The sequence below is a fragment of the Pyxicephalus adspersus genome, chromosome 8 (genome assembly GCF_032062135.1).
Source record: "Pyxicephalus adspersus chromosome 8, UCB_Pads_2.0, whole genome shotgun sequence".
NCBI lineage: Eukaryota > Metazoa > Chordata > Amphibia > Anura > Pyxicephalidae > Pyxicephalus > Pyxicephalus adspersus.
The window spans coordinates 18,406,440-18,421,653 of NC_092865.1; the positions used below are offsets into that span (position 1 = coordinate 18,406,440).

The window sequence follows — 15,214 nt, forward strand, 5'->3', positions numbered from 1 at the left end:
CCTATTTGTGGCTGTGCTTGTACACAGAATATAAAGAATATATATATATATATATATATATATATATATATATATATATATATATATATATATTCTGTATATAAGAACAGCCACAAATAGGAGCGCTAATGAAAATGGGGAAGTTCATTTTGGAAAACTCTCAAGCTTGAACTGTAAATGTTATGTTAACACCACAAAATTAAAATACACAAAACAGTTACCTTTTTAAAAAAATGGCTCCAGTATATTACACAAATAATGTGAGGTTTTTCCTGTAGTAGACTCCAGTCTGCCATACACCCACCCATCTGTGGTCATTGCAGGTCTTCTCAGGACCTAATGCCTCTTTACAATGCAGCCTTTAATTTACGGGCAGATCAATACCATTAATGGATTTTAGAGCATCTAGAAGGAACATTCTGTTATTCCTAGATGAAAATATTGTGTACAGAGAAATCTGTCTGGACACTTCATTAGTCAGCTGAAATAAGCCATCGCCGTCTTTGTATATGGCCTTACAAGAACTCTGCGTTTAACAGCCTGATGGTGTGTCTGAAGCCACTTTCTTGTATGTCTGTAACTGCAAAACCACACTCCACATAAACAATGAAGAACATGCTTATGTAATTTAAAGTGCACCTGTTACCAGACTTAAATTATTAAATATTAAAAGTACTTAAATATTTTTTAGCACCAAATGAAATGTTTTAAAAGAAGCCATAACAAACCTCTCTAGCTGTAGGTACAGTGAGGTAATTCATTCTAAAAAAAAAACCCATTAACAGTCAGTTTCTATCTCACTTACTTGTATTTGTTTGCTTGTGATTCCACTGTGACTGAAAATCCCAAAATTCCAGATGTGTTTCTGCAGGTTGGATACACATGGTACCTAAAAAAATGTTATGGAAGAAGCTGCATCATTGTGACTGAATAATAATATGAAGTCTCAGTAGTGGAAGTGTTTGGAACAACTGTCCATTGTGAAAAATGTAATCTGTTGTTGAAATGTAAAAGGAAGAGGATAGTTGGCAGCTAAGGATTAGTATTTTAAGGTATAAAGGGTGAGGCTTGATTTTTACTACATTTTAATAAACAGTTTTGTGCATTTTTAAAGGTTAAAGAGGAACTAAAGCTGCACGACCTATCTGCATCTTGCATCTGCAATCTTAATTGGCTGAGCCAGGTTGACATTCAGTTATCAATGGCAAATGTAACGGAATCTGAGATTGCTGGGCTCCCCTGCCAAAGTGATGCTGCACATGCATAGTTCAGCTCTATGGCCAGAAACCCAGAGCAATCAGGCTGGTAAGATATTAATGCAGAGGGGACATTACCTCTCTCTTTCTGTAATAGTGACCTGCCTGAGCAAACATTTGTGAAAGTGGAACTTTATTTCCACTTTAATATTGACTTAACTACTTTTATTTCTGCTGCTGAAGCATCTTACCCCAAAGTCTGCTTTGTCCTCAGGAAATCAAAGCATGGTTCTTCCATATGCATCTGAAAAGACAGATTCAACAAATTATACTACACTTTACTTCCAGGTTTTTTGTAACAGAAGCAAGCAATTTCTTGAAAATCTTTTCCACAATGCAGATAAGGGAAGCAGTCTGATGACTTTTTGTGATGAAAAGTCACTTGGGCTAACTGCAAAGAACTAAAATTAAGGGAGTCGTAATCATCTGCAGCATGGACAAGTTTCATTGGTTTCTCAAAAGCATTACTAAATTATCTACAATATAAAAAGTACTTACCACCAAAAGTTCCATCAGTGTGTATTCCCATAAATTCTTAGCACCAGACTGCAATAAGGACAGATCATTAGGATTTGGCAGTAAGACAATTAACTCACAGTGAGAGACATGGAAAGACATGCAGTAGATTCACAGAAAGTCATGAACTCACCTGGTAGTACACAGTGACCTCCGAGTTTGTATCTCCTTTATTCAGAGACTTGATTTTACATAAGTGATGCGCTGTTGGAAGCTCTACAACCTGGAACTGTACAGGAGTATTCTGTTCCAAAGGCTGATACTGCAGTTTACTTGATAAAGGGAAAGAGGTATGGTGTTAGTTTATGTTAGGTGCATAACAGGAATTATATAGCAAAAAAATGTATTTCAGATTGTTCTAATCGAAGAATTTCTTTTCTAAAATGACTTTTGGGACATGATCAGGACAGCTTAACTATGCCTATTTCATATACTCTTGCTCCAAGAAGAACACCCCATAAAGTTAATTGCACACTGCATGCATTTTTTGATGGATGAACCAGCATCTATGAGAATATAGGCTACTAAAAAAAAAAAAAAAAAGTTATCAAGCATGAATGCTCAAACATGCAGGCTGAAGGAAAGCCAGAACAACCCATCAAAGCAAACCAACATGTTTAGGTTATTGTTACAAAGAATAGGCCAGGAAGTGAAGCGATTTTTTTTTACATTTACAAAAGTTACATTCTGGAAAAATCCTTGGAAAGCAGATAAAACGAAATAAAAGAACTTATGCAGAGGTACAGGATGACCTTCACAAATCAGACAACCTCCAGACCTGAGGAGTGCCGTATTTTTGAAAATTCCGGATTTTTTACGGTTATATATGCTGTATATATTTAACAGAAAATGACTACCTGTACAGTCCTTAAAAATGGATGCTGAATCCATAATGGGGCTATACAGCAGCATATAAATGAGAAGGAATGAGCAGAAAAGCACGTGCAAGCAAGACCCAACAGCTGATTCTGGAGTACAGTGCCATCAAAACATAAAGAGAATCTCAGAACAGTGTAAATTTGAAAATGCGCTCTGAAATCCATGCTGGAAATCTGAGGGAGCCTATTGATGGCCGGATTTTTGAATGTTAACCTGTTTTCTTAAGAAAAAGTTGGACCCAACTAAGAGGATTTTCCAGAAAAGGCTTCCTGGTGCCAAACAAGTCTCAGAACCAAGGTTTTTGTTGCATTCAATCCACCACCCCAGGTGTGGTAGCCCACAGCTTCAAAAGAAAAAGCCAAAAGGAACAGAAATATTTTGTTCACTTTAAGAGAAAGGAGTTTCCTCCAATATTCTTGAATGGAAATATAAGGAAATATTACAAAACCTGTACAGACACAAACACAGAGCTTGCATAAGAAAATGTTATATTCATACATAAATGTATTTTTTCTAGCCTCACCTTTTAACATAATTCAAGAATTCTGCAGACTCCTGAAAAGGGAAAAAAATAAAACAACAAATTTAAGCAAAATTAAAAAGTATAAAAAAAAATATATATTATTGCAAATAAGGTTAATACACCACTGACACAACTTTCATTAAAGAATAAAAATCAAGAATAAAAACCTCAAAAAACTTTGAGGTTTTCATACAACAAATTATGTCCACCTACCTTACTAGTAAAGTTACCTTGTACCAATCCCTCCACATAAAGACGGGACTTGAACTGGTCTACAAAGGAATTCAGCTGCTCCAAGCTCACATCGTTTAGAATGGTCCTGTATTTCTCAATCATTGACCAACGATTATGTTCCAGGATGAGGAGGCGAACGTCTCTGGAGATACAGAACACAAAATGAGCTTAACCGCTGGCACAAAACAGAAAAGACCTGACAGAATTCACCACAAAGCTGGCAGACCAACTGCTACTGATCTAGTATGGAATTTTTTTCATAGAAACAATAGTAATGCTCAACATGGAGTATGTTAAAGATAACCTGAATAATTATATATATATATTTATATATACACACTCACACATACACACCCTAACATGACTACTTGATATTTTAATTGTTTGTTTGTTTTGCACTTCTAACTTTTGACCCACTAACCTAGCAAGCCTGCAGTAAAGAAAGATCTCCTTCCCTCCATAATTGTTTTAAATTAACAACTTAGTTAAGTACTGAAGACAACAGATCAGTATGACAGACAGGCAAATATCTGTAACAATCCATCTGCAGCCATATCTGATTCACAGATTTTAGACCAATGGTTCTCTCTTTCTTTCCTTATGCAAATTTAAAACCTACATTTGCCAAATGTTTTCATTCACTGCCACTTACTGGTCCTTCTCCTGTATTGCAGCAAGACCAAGCTGCAGGTTCTCATACCTGGCTTCATCTATAATCTTTTAAGAGGAGTCAGAGATTCAAGCCAGTGCCGGATCAACAGTTTCTGTTAAATTCTAAACTGTCCACTATCCTGTTTCTGAACACTGTTTTTGCATCTGTATGTCTGTAGCACCCTGTCTGTGTCTTCTCAAACCATCTAGCCTGCTGCTAGCACTATTCTGACCACTTTCTGAAACCTAAACCAGTCCAGTATTTTACATACCTGCCTGAAATGCTGGAATTTCCAAGAGCTGCACACTGGATCATTAATAAAATATTACCCACCAACATCTTGACAACTCACCCTCCAAAGCTCTGGTTGGTGTTTTTACTCACAACACTTCCCTCTAACCAACTAAAGGATATCATAGAAGCCTTCAATTTAATTGACAGCTGCATGCCAAGGAAATTGAATTAAAACTGTCCATGTCACTGGTGGTCTAAACTGTAAACTATATACAGTCAAAATCAACATGATATTATGTCATTGTAGAAGAAAGGAAAAAAAGAAAAGAAAGATGATAAACAAATAACAATCACACTCAGGGAATACTCACTTGCCCAGTTTCTCTGGTTTTATAAGGAGATTGAAGTAGGTCTTTTTCAGCTGCTGTGTGATCATTTCAAAAACATCAGGAGAAGCTCTGAAGTCTGCCAGGTGGTCAATGATCAATTCAAAGAGAAGCTAACCAAAAGGAAACAAAGGACATAATTGATGTTATTTCCTAATTTACATGCTCCAAGGAACAGAATAATAATAATAATGAAACATTATTGTTGAACAGTAGTGATTTGTCTCTATTTTAATACAAGTTCTAAAAATAGGGGTCTCCAACTAGTGTGATACAAATTAGGTCATATAGGGATCTTTGTCAAACCTGTTAATGTTTTATGTTGGACATGAATAATTATTTAGAGTAATTTTACATCACTAGGACACTCACATGGAAAGAACTCCTTACAGACCCTTGAAATGGCTCAGGCCATGAACACACACAAAATTATTATTATTATTATTAAACAGGATTTATATAGCGCCAACATATTACGCAGCGCTGTACATTAAATAGGGTGCAAGACTGAACAATGTTAAGCTTTCCTCACCAGCACAATGGCTGCATGATCAGAATGGGTTACAGTCTGGACCTGCACCCAAAGTGGCAGATCATTGATGTCCTGGCCTCACATGTTTTCAACCACGAATTAATCCAACAAACAGTACTATAGATGAGGGTAAGTATTGTATCAAGGGCAAATTGACTTAGCAACACATACAAATGCATACAAAAGGAGCTGTTTTAAATGTCAAGGGATTTGTAACTCTGTTTATGATTTACAAAGATTTGCCAATATGCAGAAAAGGATATTTTTGGTGCTGCAGTTAGGTAACACTCAAAGGTTTTGTTCCTTCTCCATCCTCTAGTGTAAAGAAAAGCAACAAGCTGATGAACTTATTGCTCTGTCTTTCTACTAGTCAAATCCCTTATTAACAAATGCACTACAGAAACGATGACTGGTTTAGATCTCTTACTTGGTCTGGGTTCTGAAGTACAGAAAACTGACAGAGGCTAAAATCATCAAATTCAGATACTTGCATTAAAAATACATTTATTAGTTTGGCTTTTAAATATCCCAAAGAAATTATACCAGAATTTCACATCATTATCTTATTAGAGAGTACAAGACATTCATACTTACAGGAAGTTTGTGGTTGAACCCCTTCACTTTGATGACCAGGCCATGTTCTCCCGCCACTAGTTTATATTCAAGCTGGGCGACATCTGCTTCATAGGCAGGTTCCGCCAGTGTGTGAGCCAGAATATTGACAAAAATGTCAAACAGAACCAAGCTGAAACAGCAAAACAGCAAGAAAAGGCTGTCGGTGAATCAATGCTTTTGAAGACATTAAAAGGTAAAACTTTTTACATAGGTCTGCAATAATGGTAAAGAAGTATATAATGTCAGGGAAAAACACATGATACCAGGTGATAATCAATACTATGTACAGCATAAGCACAATACTTTAATTTTTTAGCTTTATATTCCGTGGAATACAAGAGGACCATTGGAATACTAAGGGATAAACAAAAGTAAAAAGATGGGCAGCTTTAGATATTTATGTTATTTCTATAATTTTAATACACTTTAATCTAACATGGACAGTTTGCATTTAAAGCCTAAACCTAAACATTATAAATCGTTTATATTTGCCTTTTACAATTCAAAAAAATACTTTATACAGAAAATTAATACTTTGCTAGTAAGTAGTAAATACCTAGTGGTTCTCCAATTTAATTTCCCCATGCAGCTCTGCCTGAATAGTTCACGCTTATTTCACCAGGGGCTTGACATGGTTTCCCCTGGACTGGAAACAACAGTATGCTGTGTCTGTAATCTTATCAACCACCTGTGACATCACTCTTCTACCCAATTTAGTAATTGTATTTTGCTGTCAAGGAGGTATTTCTTTTAAGCACCCAAAAGCTAGGTAGAACTGGCCGGATGATACAGCCTAACCATGCCCCCAACCTTTGAGGAGCAAAAAACTATAGCAGTAATGTATCTGCTCTACAAATAAGTAAAAATGTATTTGAAACAATATTTTTACATTCATATCTGCCCTTTATAGTTGAATGGATTGTCTCAGGAAGCAGCCAGTACTGACAGAATCATAGGTCACTAAAAATCTGATCATTTACCTTACAGATATTGCATGTGCAGCTCAGTGTACAATCCCAGCATTTTACAGATTTTAGTAGTAATTACATGATCCCTGACCAGCAAAATAAAAGAATCTGACCATGAGACGAGTACATCAGCAACATTAGAATGACAAGGGGGACATATACTGCACAGCTAAGCAGAGAGGCAAGTCTACTATACTTGCAAACATGCTATTTTTGCAACTTGAACATTATGACAGGAGCACCTAGGGGAGCCCAATGGTAAATGTAGAAACCTGAAACATTTAACTGAGAAAAATAATGTTTCTGGAGAAAAATCAGTCACCTCTTTAAAATATAAGATTAAACTAAAAGTTCCATTAGCTAGCATCATTTTTCCAGTAAGTAAAGAGAATATTTTCTCTTTTCAGAGCACAGTGATTTATTGCACAGAAAGTAGCAAAGCAGATAAAACAAAACCATGAGTACAACAGATATCTTACTTTTCAGGTGACTGCTGGATTAATGGAGAGATGAGATGGAAGCGCATATACGCTGGAAAAAATAAAAAAAAATAGTTATTATATTCCCACTGCAGTATAATTTTGTAAAAAGCAAGTGGCAGAAGTATGAACTATTCTTGCATGGATCTTCTTACCTTTGGGTATCTTAAACTTGTTGTCCTTCTTATACCACAGACAGCCCTGTTCATTGCTCACAATCTTCTCCGGATACTCTGTGTCTGGGCAGTCAGAAGTCTTCAGAGTGAAATCAGTGGCTGGGTGAGAATTATATCACAGGAAATGTCAGAGCACCAAGACAAAGAGCAGATCGAACAATAAAAAGATAATCACACTACTGTAATATTTATGATACACAATCATGAAAACAATTTACTGAATGATTGCTGGTCTGTTTGAGATCACCTCAATGAATGATCTACACTCTCCAAAAAAATATGTTCTATATAATGTATGGCTCTGGTCCAGGTAGAGGAGCCTTATAATATCCTATTTGCACATAAATGTTACTACTGCAAGAAACAGGCCCCTTACAGTTAAGGTACCAAACTGTTGATAAATTCTCCCAGCTTCTACTAGTAAACTATAAATCTAAAACCTGGGCTGCCCACTCCTGTGCACTAGGTTTTAATAAACTTGCATGGTACATACTACATAAGAAAGATCCTATTTAAGTCTATGTGACAATACTGTGCAGAGCCTGGGAGGCTGCAGTCATCAAAGCCGGTAAATAAAGACCAACAAGGTTAGTTTAGAGTAAGAAAAGCTATGGAAGGGGGCTTTAACTTGTAAATGACAAAGCAGACTAAAACCAAGAACAGCTGTTCAATTATTGTCATCAAAACCATCTTTAGCAATCATTTCAGGTGGCAGTTTTACAAATGATCAATGCACACACAGACAGGCTGTTCTTTGACATTGACATTTGACTGTTCTATGGAGAAAGGGAGGATGAGAGGTAGGAATTTTGCTTCATCCTACTAATTAGGAAAACACTAGCTGTCATTCTTGTTGGTGGTATAGTGATCTGGCATAAAGAATTGCTATACAAGGTCATAAGACACCTGAACTGATTTTAGATTTTCACCCAAGAAGATTACAAAGATCCCCTTAGACAAAGAAAATTAAATGTCTGTATGAAGCTTTAGAATATGATTTAAAAAACCAAATGAAACATAAAACTATTGTTTGTTTAAATTTGATGTTTTTTGGGATGTACTGAAAACACTAGAGATGCTGTACTACTTTTTGTAATCCACAGGTCAACATGAGTTCATTCACTTCAACACTGACCTATGAACTTGTTTTCTGCTGGATGGTGGAGATCTGGATTTAATGGGAAATCGGTGGCCCACAGATCTTTCCATTGTGCACTTATGTCTGTAAAAAAAAATAATGGAAGTCACAATACAAGTCAATGCTCAGGTTTATGTAGAATACAGAAAAGATGCTGCAATGTTTTTTTTTTTTTTTTACTTGACTTTCAAGCGCATTACCTTCAACACTATACTGAGTGCCAAACCATTTCTCCTTCAGATCGCACTTGCCCTCATTGGCAGGAGAAAGAAGCAGAAGATTTGCTTTCTCAGGAGTAAGGCATCGAAGAGCTTCTGCAACTACCTGAATGCACAAAGAAGAGGAGTCAATTAGAAGTCACTTGTTTCCCCACTGCATAGGCCCACCATTATCAGATAAAATCCATTAAAGAGAATACATCCATTTTCTGGACTCGTACCGTTACAATACATACACACGTCAGATAATAATCACCCAAGATTGGTCATGATTGTCTCAGGGAAAATCTGACATGTGTACAGGGTCCTCTTGTACAATGGATTAATGAACAACCTATCAGGAATAACTACTGTTCAAGTCTATAGAGGAGAGTGCAGAAGGTGCGGCTCGCTCATCCTTCCGCCTCCCATTTCCATTGAAAAGAACAGTGAGCAGTCACAAGTAAATACCTACACTGCTGACAGGCTAAAGTTTTTGTATGCATATAAAAAACTTAAATAAATACCATTTGAGTTGCTAAAAAACAAACAAAACAAAGCGCTGTCAAATGTTAACAGGAAGGGCATGCACAGGGACCTTCATAACAGAATCACCAAGTATTACTGAAATTAAAATGACTGGAAAAAAAGAAAAAGTATTTTATTACATGTGATAATATAATACACATGTGAGTTAATACTGCACAGTGCTTTACCAAACTAAACGACTAAGTCAGAGTTTACATATACTTCATAAAAAATGAATGAAAAAAATGTTGCTTTTCTAAATTGTAAATCTTCCCTTTTTATGAGTTCACTGGAAGCTGAAAAAACAGATCAATAAAACAAAGTAATATGCATAAAATGATGTAAGTACAATTTCATGTAAAGGGGCTGCATGTGGTACAGCATCAGTGAATTATTTTGCAAATACTTACATCAGGGTGGTATTCAAAGAGCAGCTGGTCACCAGTCAGGAAATCTTCTTTTGGAAATAGTTGCATGTTTTCACAAATATTCTCCACAAATTCAATAGGATCAGTCTAAACAGATGATTAAGAAAAAATCCTTACATATATCACATAATTTCTTTTTAGCAAACTAATAACTTTTTCAACACAGGTCAATATCATTCTGTAAAGAATGCATAGCATTATCGAGTGTACCTGTTCTTGATAGCGAAACTCATTGGCCTCAATCTTCTGAATTTCCTGGAAAATCCTAAAAATGTAAACCACAGAGTTTTACTTTTCGTATTTCCTCTAGATCAGGCATGGGCAAACTGGGGCCCAATAAGGTTGTTTCTCCGGCCCTTCGGGTGGTCCTCGGCTCTGGCCGGTGCCACCACGAGCAGGGTCAGGAGAAGGACCCTGCTGGAGGTGGGCAGGCTGTGTCCCAGCACACAACCCGCCCTCTCTCCCATTGCAGGCTCAGATCTGCGATGGGAGAGTGGACAGAGTTATGTCATCATGACGTCACATTCAGTGGCGTCATGATGGCATAACCCGGTCCACTATCCCATTGACCCGGCCCCTCTGTCAAATTTTAGATCAGATTGTTATAAAAGTTTGCCCACCCTTGCTCCATTTACATTTTACTATTTTTTTTGTACAAGTACTTACCTTTCTTGTGGACCCAGCTGCTGAAGCATTTTGATATACTGGAACACAATGTGACTGACCTAAGAAATAAAAAATAAAAAAACAAAAACAGATCCATATTAATAATGTATTTACCCACAGCCATATTATATCTACTAGCCTGTATATGCCGAGCCAACAAAGAGTTCAGATTAAACTACTATCTAGTAGTTCAAGTCTGGTCGTAAACCACAAAAAGGTCTAGAGATCAAGCAGGTACATACATAACAAAACAGATGTCATCAAACAGAAGAAAGGAGGAGGAAAATGTAGGAGAAGCATAGACATTGAAAAATGTAGATGATGATTCTAGTTTTATGTCATACCTCATAGAAGTGTTCATATCCAGCATCTGTCAGTGTTATGGAAATGCTAAAGACTGAATATGTTGTGTTCTGCTCAAATCCAGTTTCACTGTTACCCCCAAACAGAGCCAGAGCCCAACACCTAGGAGAGGAAATCAGACAGAAGACACTGCCAGGTCAGAATACATTCATGTGCATAATCTAACCAGCAATCCAATAGCTACATACATTAAACATTCATACTGCTATAATCATCAGGTTCTTCCACAACTAGCAGTAAGTTATTATGTAGACCAAGCTATTTCCCTTTTTCAGCCCACCTGCATCCACAAAAAAGTAGAATTCTAACAATAACAACTGGGAATTCTAATTCTTTTAAAACTTTCACCCACACATTTAATTTTACACATTTGCTTTAAATGCATTAATTTATCTAGTTCTGTAGAGTCAATGAAAACTCATTGGGACCCCTAGCTTTTGCACAATGGAAACTATGCCAATTGTCATTTACTATGACATGTCCTCCTCTATGTTTTTGAGTCATGGAAGGAAACTGGATTACCAAGGGTAAATGCATTTAAATTGTGCAAAATACTCACTTCATACCATGTCCTGTCTGGTATTAAATACAGACAGAACTTTTTAGCCACTATGATCCACTGCCACTTCTTTGTTCGAAATATTTAAATCCTTTCCTTCCAATAAACCTCACACATAATCCTCTGCACCCAACATTTTGATCCAATTACAGCCAGTCTACTACTTATTTCTCTATTCTTTCACAAAGATCCTGCAGCACATAAACCAGTAATTTAAAAAGTTTCACTTACTTTTTACGCAACAAAGAGAGAACACTGCCTTTACCCTCATGTCCAATAAGCCATGAAATGTAGTGAAGAGGTTTGACCCTGTAATTAAATGAACGTTATTTAAATCTTTATCAGAAACAAGAAATCAATGGGAACTTATGAACAGATACAACTTAATATGCATTGAACTGCTGTCAATGGTTAAAGTCTGGACAGTCCAACTGGACACACAAGACACTACTTACTTGTAATATTTTTCCTGAGGAGGCAGGGCCCATGTTATAGTCAAAGCGTGAACCTTTTTAATTGGGACAACTGCAAAAAGAAACACAAAGGGGTACTTGCTTTGGTCAAGAAGGTTTAAATATAAGAAATCTGTTTTGTGAGTTAAAGCACTAATCATGGTCTATAAAAAAAAAATCATAGGTGTGAAGGGGGGGTAGAATCAAAGTAGATCAATAATTCATTTTGTTACAAAATGTATTATATATGTATATATATATCAATAGGCAAGCAAATGGATACATAATATAAAAGCTGCCTACCATTGCTGACTTTTCCTACTGAATATACTACTTGCCATTATTACATTCACATCCTGAATGCTAGTTCTGGGTTACTATAAAGTATAAAATTAGAGATATCTGGGAAATTAGCATTTTCAAAAGGATTTCAATAGTGGAATCCCAAAGACCAGGGAGCGTCTTTATTATGGCATTCTAAAACTTGAATTTGCTTAAAAAACATCAATAGACAATGCCTACCTCTATAAAGGGAATTAAAGCCTGGGGTGTCAAATGGTTCAGTCAGGTGGCTAAAATCTGGCTTTTGTAGACCGCTAAAATAAGAAAAAGAAAAGAAAAAGATGTTACAAATGTAGAACAAAGCCAACATAGCAAGACAAGAAAAATAGCCAACTATAAATTATATGTAAATGTGAACCAATGTCATTGAAGAAATGCCTAAATCAAATCAGACAGTGTTCATCGGTAGTGCTAGTCATATTAATTAAATCCTTACAAATGATAAAAAACACCCTCTCTATCTACTGGAAAAATATAACTATGAGTTTTTGACTTTAGGTTTTTTAAGACTTTAGGTACGCTTTAAAATAAAGAAAAGACATCAGTTATCAAAATAAAACAAGCTTGTTTATATCTGGGGTTATATGACGACTGAAAGGTAACTGGTACAACCATTACAGCTAAGATGACTGATGAAACAAAAACAGAAGGCCAAAAGAAATCTGAAGGATTGCCGTTCTGCTGCATAACCTATTTTATTTTTGTATGTATTTGTTGCTAAGAGATTCAACTTGTCACATTGTCTTTTCACACCTGACAACATTGTTACTACAAAAAGTGATCCACATCCACAGAAATTGTAACCATTTTGCACTAAATCCAAAACGTCCAGTTTCTGCTTTAGCATGGATCTGTATATAATAGTTATTTAACCACTAATACTAAAGTGAGCCTGCACTCAATAGAGGACATTTACACCATATTACATCATCCCCCTTTCATAACAGTACATACTTGGAAGGAATCTTGCTGAAGATCTCTCGTACCCATTCTTCTAGAGTATCCAAGGTCTCTACAAAGAGCAAAACATAAAACATTACAATATCTCTTATAGTCAGAAGTAACACTTAATAGTTATACTTTTATCAGCACATACCATTAGACTGTACAGCCAGGGTCATAAAATGAGCAGAGTAGTAGGTTCTGTAGAATTCTTTGAGGCGAGCATGTGTGTCTATATTCTTTTCTTGAGGTTTATATTTCAAAGTCTGTGCATTACCTGCAAACAACACAAAAGAATAAAACATACTAATCTTTAGATTATGTGGAACAACTGTAAGTCAGCACAGATCCATCCATTATGTATGTGTATATGTGAAGGAAATAAAGCACTAAACATAGACCAGTGCTTTTCACTTATGCATTTTTAGTTTTGTTTTTTTATTTTTAAGCAACAGTAGTGCCATCATATAATATCAGAAAATACAGTATGTATGTCAATAAAAAGTGCACCATGAGACTGAGTGGTGGTAGCTGAATTCACTCACCCCAGAAGAATTTGCCCATTGGATGACCAGGCTTTGCCAAACTTCCGAAAAGCATCTCTTTCCGATTAGAGTCTGAAGGTCGAGCAAGCTCATATTCTGAAGTAATTAAAAAAGAAAAATACAAAGTAAGCGGACTTAATGGCAAAAAAATTACAATAGCAAAAAACTAGACTAATCTTACCGCTATCCACAGCCTGCACTTCTCGGTCAATGGCATCTCTAACCATCAGTGGTGCAATGAAGAACTGTGCCCATCTGAGGAGACACATGGGTATAGAAGGGTTTTTACTGGTAACACTGGCTATATAATCAATGTAATATGTAGCCAGATATACATTATATGATCTTTACCAATACATCATGCTGATTACACTAAAGGCAGCAAGGACTCAAGATAGTGCAAGACTAGCAATGGTACTGCCTACATAGGGAATTTTGACATTTTATGTCAGGTCAAGTCAGGTTTACTTAAAGAATTCCCTACCCACAGAAAAGAGTTGTTGCTTTTGAAATGTCACTAAAATGAGGGCAGTGAAGATACAATCTATTATTATTTTTAATATTAATATTGTTTTATAGGGTTTATATAACACCAACATGTTATGCAGCGCTGTACATTAAATAGGGGTTGCAAATGACAGACAGTGACACAGGAGGAGAGCACCCTACTGCTTAATGGAGATTTTTAATGGGTGTATTACAAAAAATGTTGGGATATTCACAGTGTTAGGAAAGTACTGTTTCAATTGTTTATTTTTATGAAGCAGGCAGATATAAGGCACAGTGAGAGCAAAGTGGCAGTGGGCTCAAAAAACTAGTATTTCAACAGAACTGTGCTAAAACATACCGATCCAAAGCCTCTTTGAAATGTTTCCGTTGTACATCAAACTGGAAGATGGTGCGTTCACAGTCAGTGGAGGCGTTGTCACTGCCGCCATGTTTTTTAAGGAAAGCATCAAAACCATTCTCATCTGGGTATTTCTCACTGCCCATAAACACCACTGCAAAAGGACAAAGGGACAGAGATAGTGAAAGACTGCAAGACAAAGCACAAAAAGCTTCTAAAGTGACCCTGTCACTAGATTTATAATATTTAAACAAATACATCCTCCAAAATAGGATGATTATCACTTACTTGTCCAGCAACCAGTGAGATGAGTTTTTAATTTCTAGGTTTGTCAGATACCTGGTCTCCTGTTGTGCAATGCAGTTTATTTTACCTGTAATGTCACTGATGTGCACTGTGGTGATGTAGATGCTGGTGAGGGAAACCACAGCATAGCACCAGGTATCAGACACTCCCAGAAGTCTGATAGCAGTGGTGACCAGAGTGCTGAGGTAGTGGACTCACTAACTACTGATAAGTTAAGTATTAGGCATCTTGTAGTTTTAGGCCAGTGATATGGTTGCTTTCACTCCCAAAAAGATACAAAAAACAGTAACAGTCACAACTTTAAATACATGTATCAAACTTTAAAATAATTGTTTTTTTGTACAATGCACTTCCAAAAGGTAAAATGCCCGATTATGGCATGGTTGCTCAGAAGTCTCTGACCTTTGCAGCACTAGGACCCAGGGTTTCCTCTGGGTACACCCATTACTTC

General features: G+C 36.4%; 1 protein-coding gene across 2 annotated transcripts in view; it reads right to left on the reverse strand.

The window, feature by feature from the left end:
- The window catches only part of NRDC (nardilysin convertase), a 29,290-nt gene that overhangs the window by 5,549 nt on the left and 8,527 nt on the right, over positions 1–15,214 (reverse strand). For both annotated transcript variants that reach the window (XM_072419629.1, XM_072419630.1), the window contains exons 4-27: positions 14,458–14,611; positions 13,792–13,865; positions 13,611–13,706; positions 13,220–13,342; positions 13,078–13,135; positions 12,304–12,377; positions 11,785–11,854; positions 11,561–11,638; positions 10,752–10,872; positions 10,408–10,466; positions 9,952–10,006; positions 9,724–9,828; positions 8,789–8,912; positions 8,586–8,672; positions 7,430–7,549; positions 7,275–7,326; positions 5,807–5,957; positions 4,666–4,793; positions 3,388–3,550; positions 3,175–3,206; positions 1,906–2,044; positions 1,755–1,802; positions 1,448–1,500; positions 806–889 (exon numbers count right to left, since the gene is read on the reverse strand). In XM_072419629.1, coding sequence (XP_072275730.1) covers positions 806–889; positions 1,448–1,500; positions 1,755–1,802; positions 1,906–2,044; positions 3,175–3,206; positions 3,388–3,550; positions 4,666–4,793; positions 5,807–5,957; positions 7,275–7,326; positions 7,430–7,549; positions 8,586–8,672; positions 8,789–8,912; positions 9,724–9,828; positions 9,952–10,006; positions 10,408–10,466; positions 10,752–10,872; positions 11,561–11,638; positions 11,785–11,854; positions 12,304–12,377; positions 13,078–13,135; positions 13,220–13,342; positions 13,611–13,706; positions 13,792–13,865; positions 14,458–14,611 — 2,248 coding nt within the window. The remainder of the gene's footprint in view (positions 1–805; positions 890–1,447; positions 1,501–1,754; positions 1,803–1,905; positions 2,045–3,174; positions 3,207–3,387; positions 3,551–4,665; positions 4,794–5,806; positions 5,958–7,274; positions 7,327–7,429; positions 7,550–8,585; positions 8,673–8,788; positions 8,913–9,723; positions 9,829–9,951; positions 10,007–10,407; positions 10,467–10,751; positions 10,873–11,560; positions 11,639–11,784; positions 11,855–12,303; positions 12,378–13,077; positions 13,136–13,219; positions 13,343–13,610; positions 13,707–13,791; positions 13,866–14,457; positions 14,612–15,214) is intronic.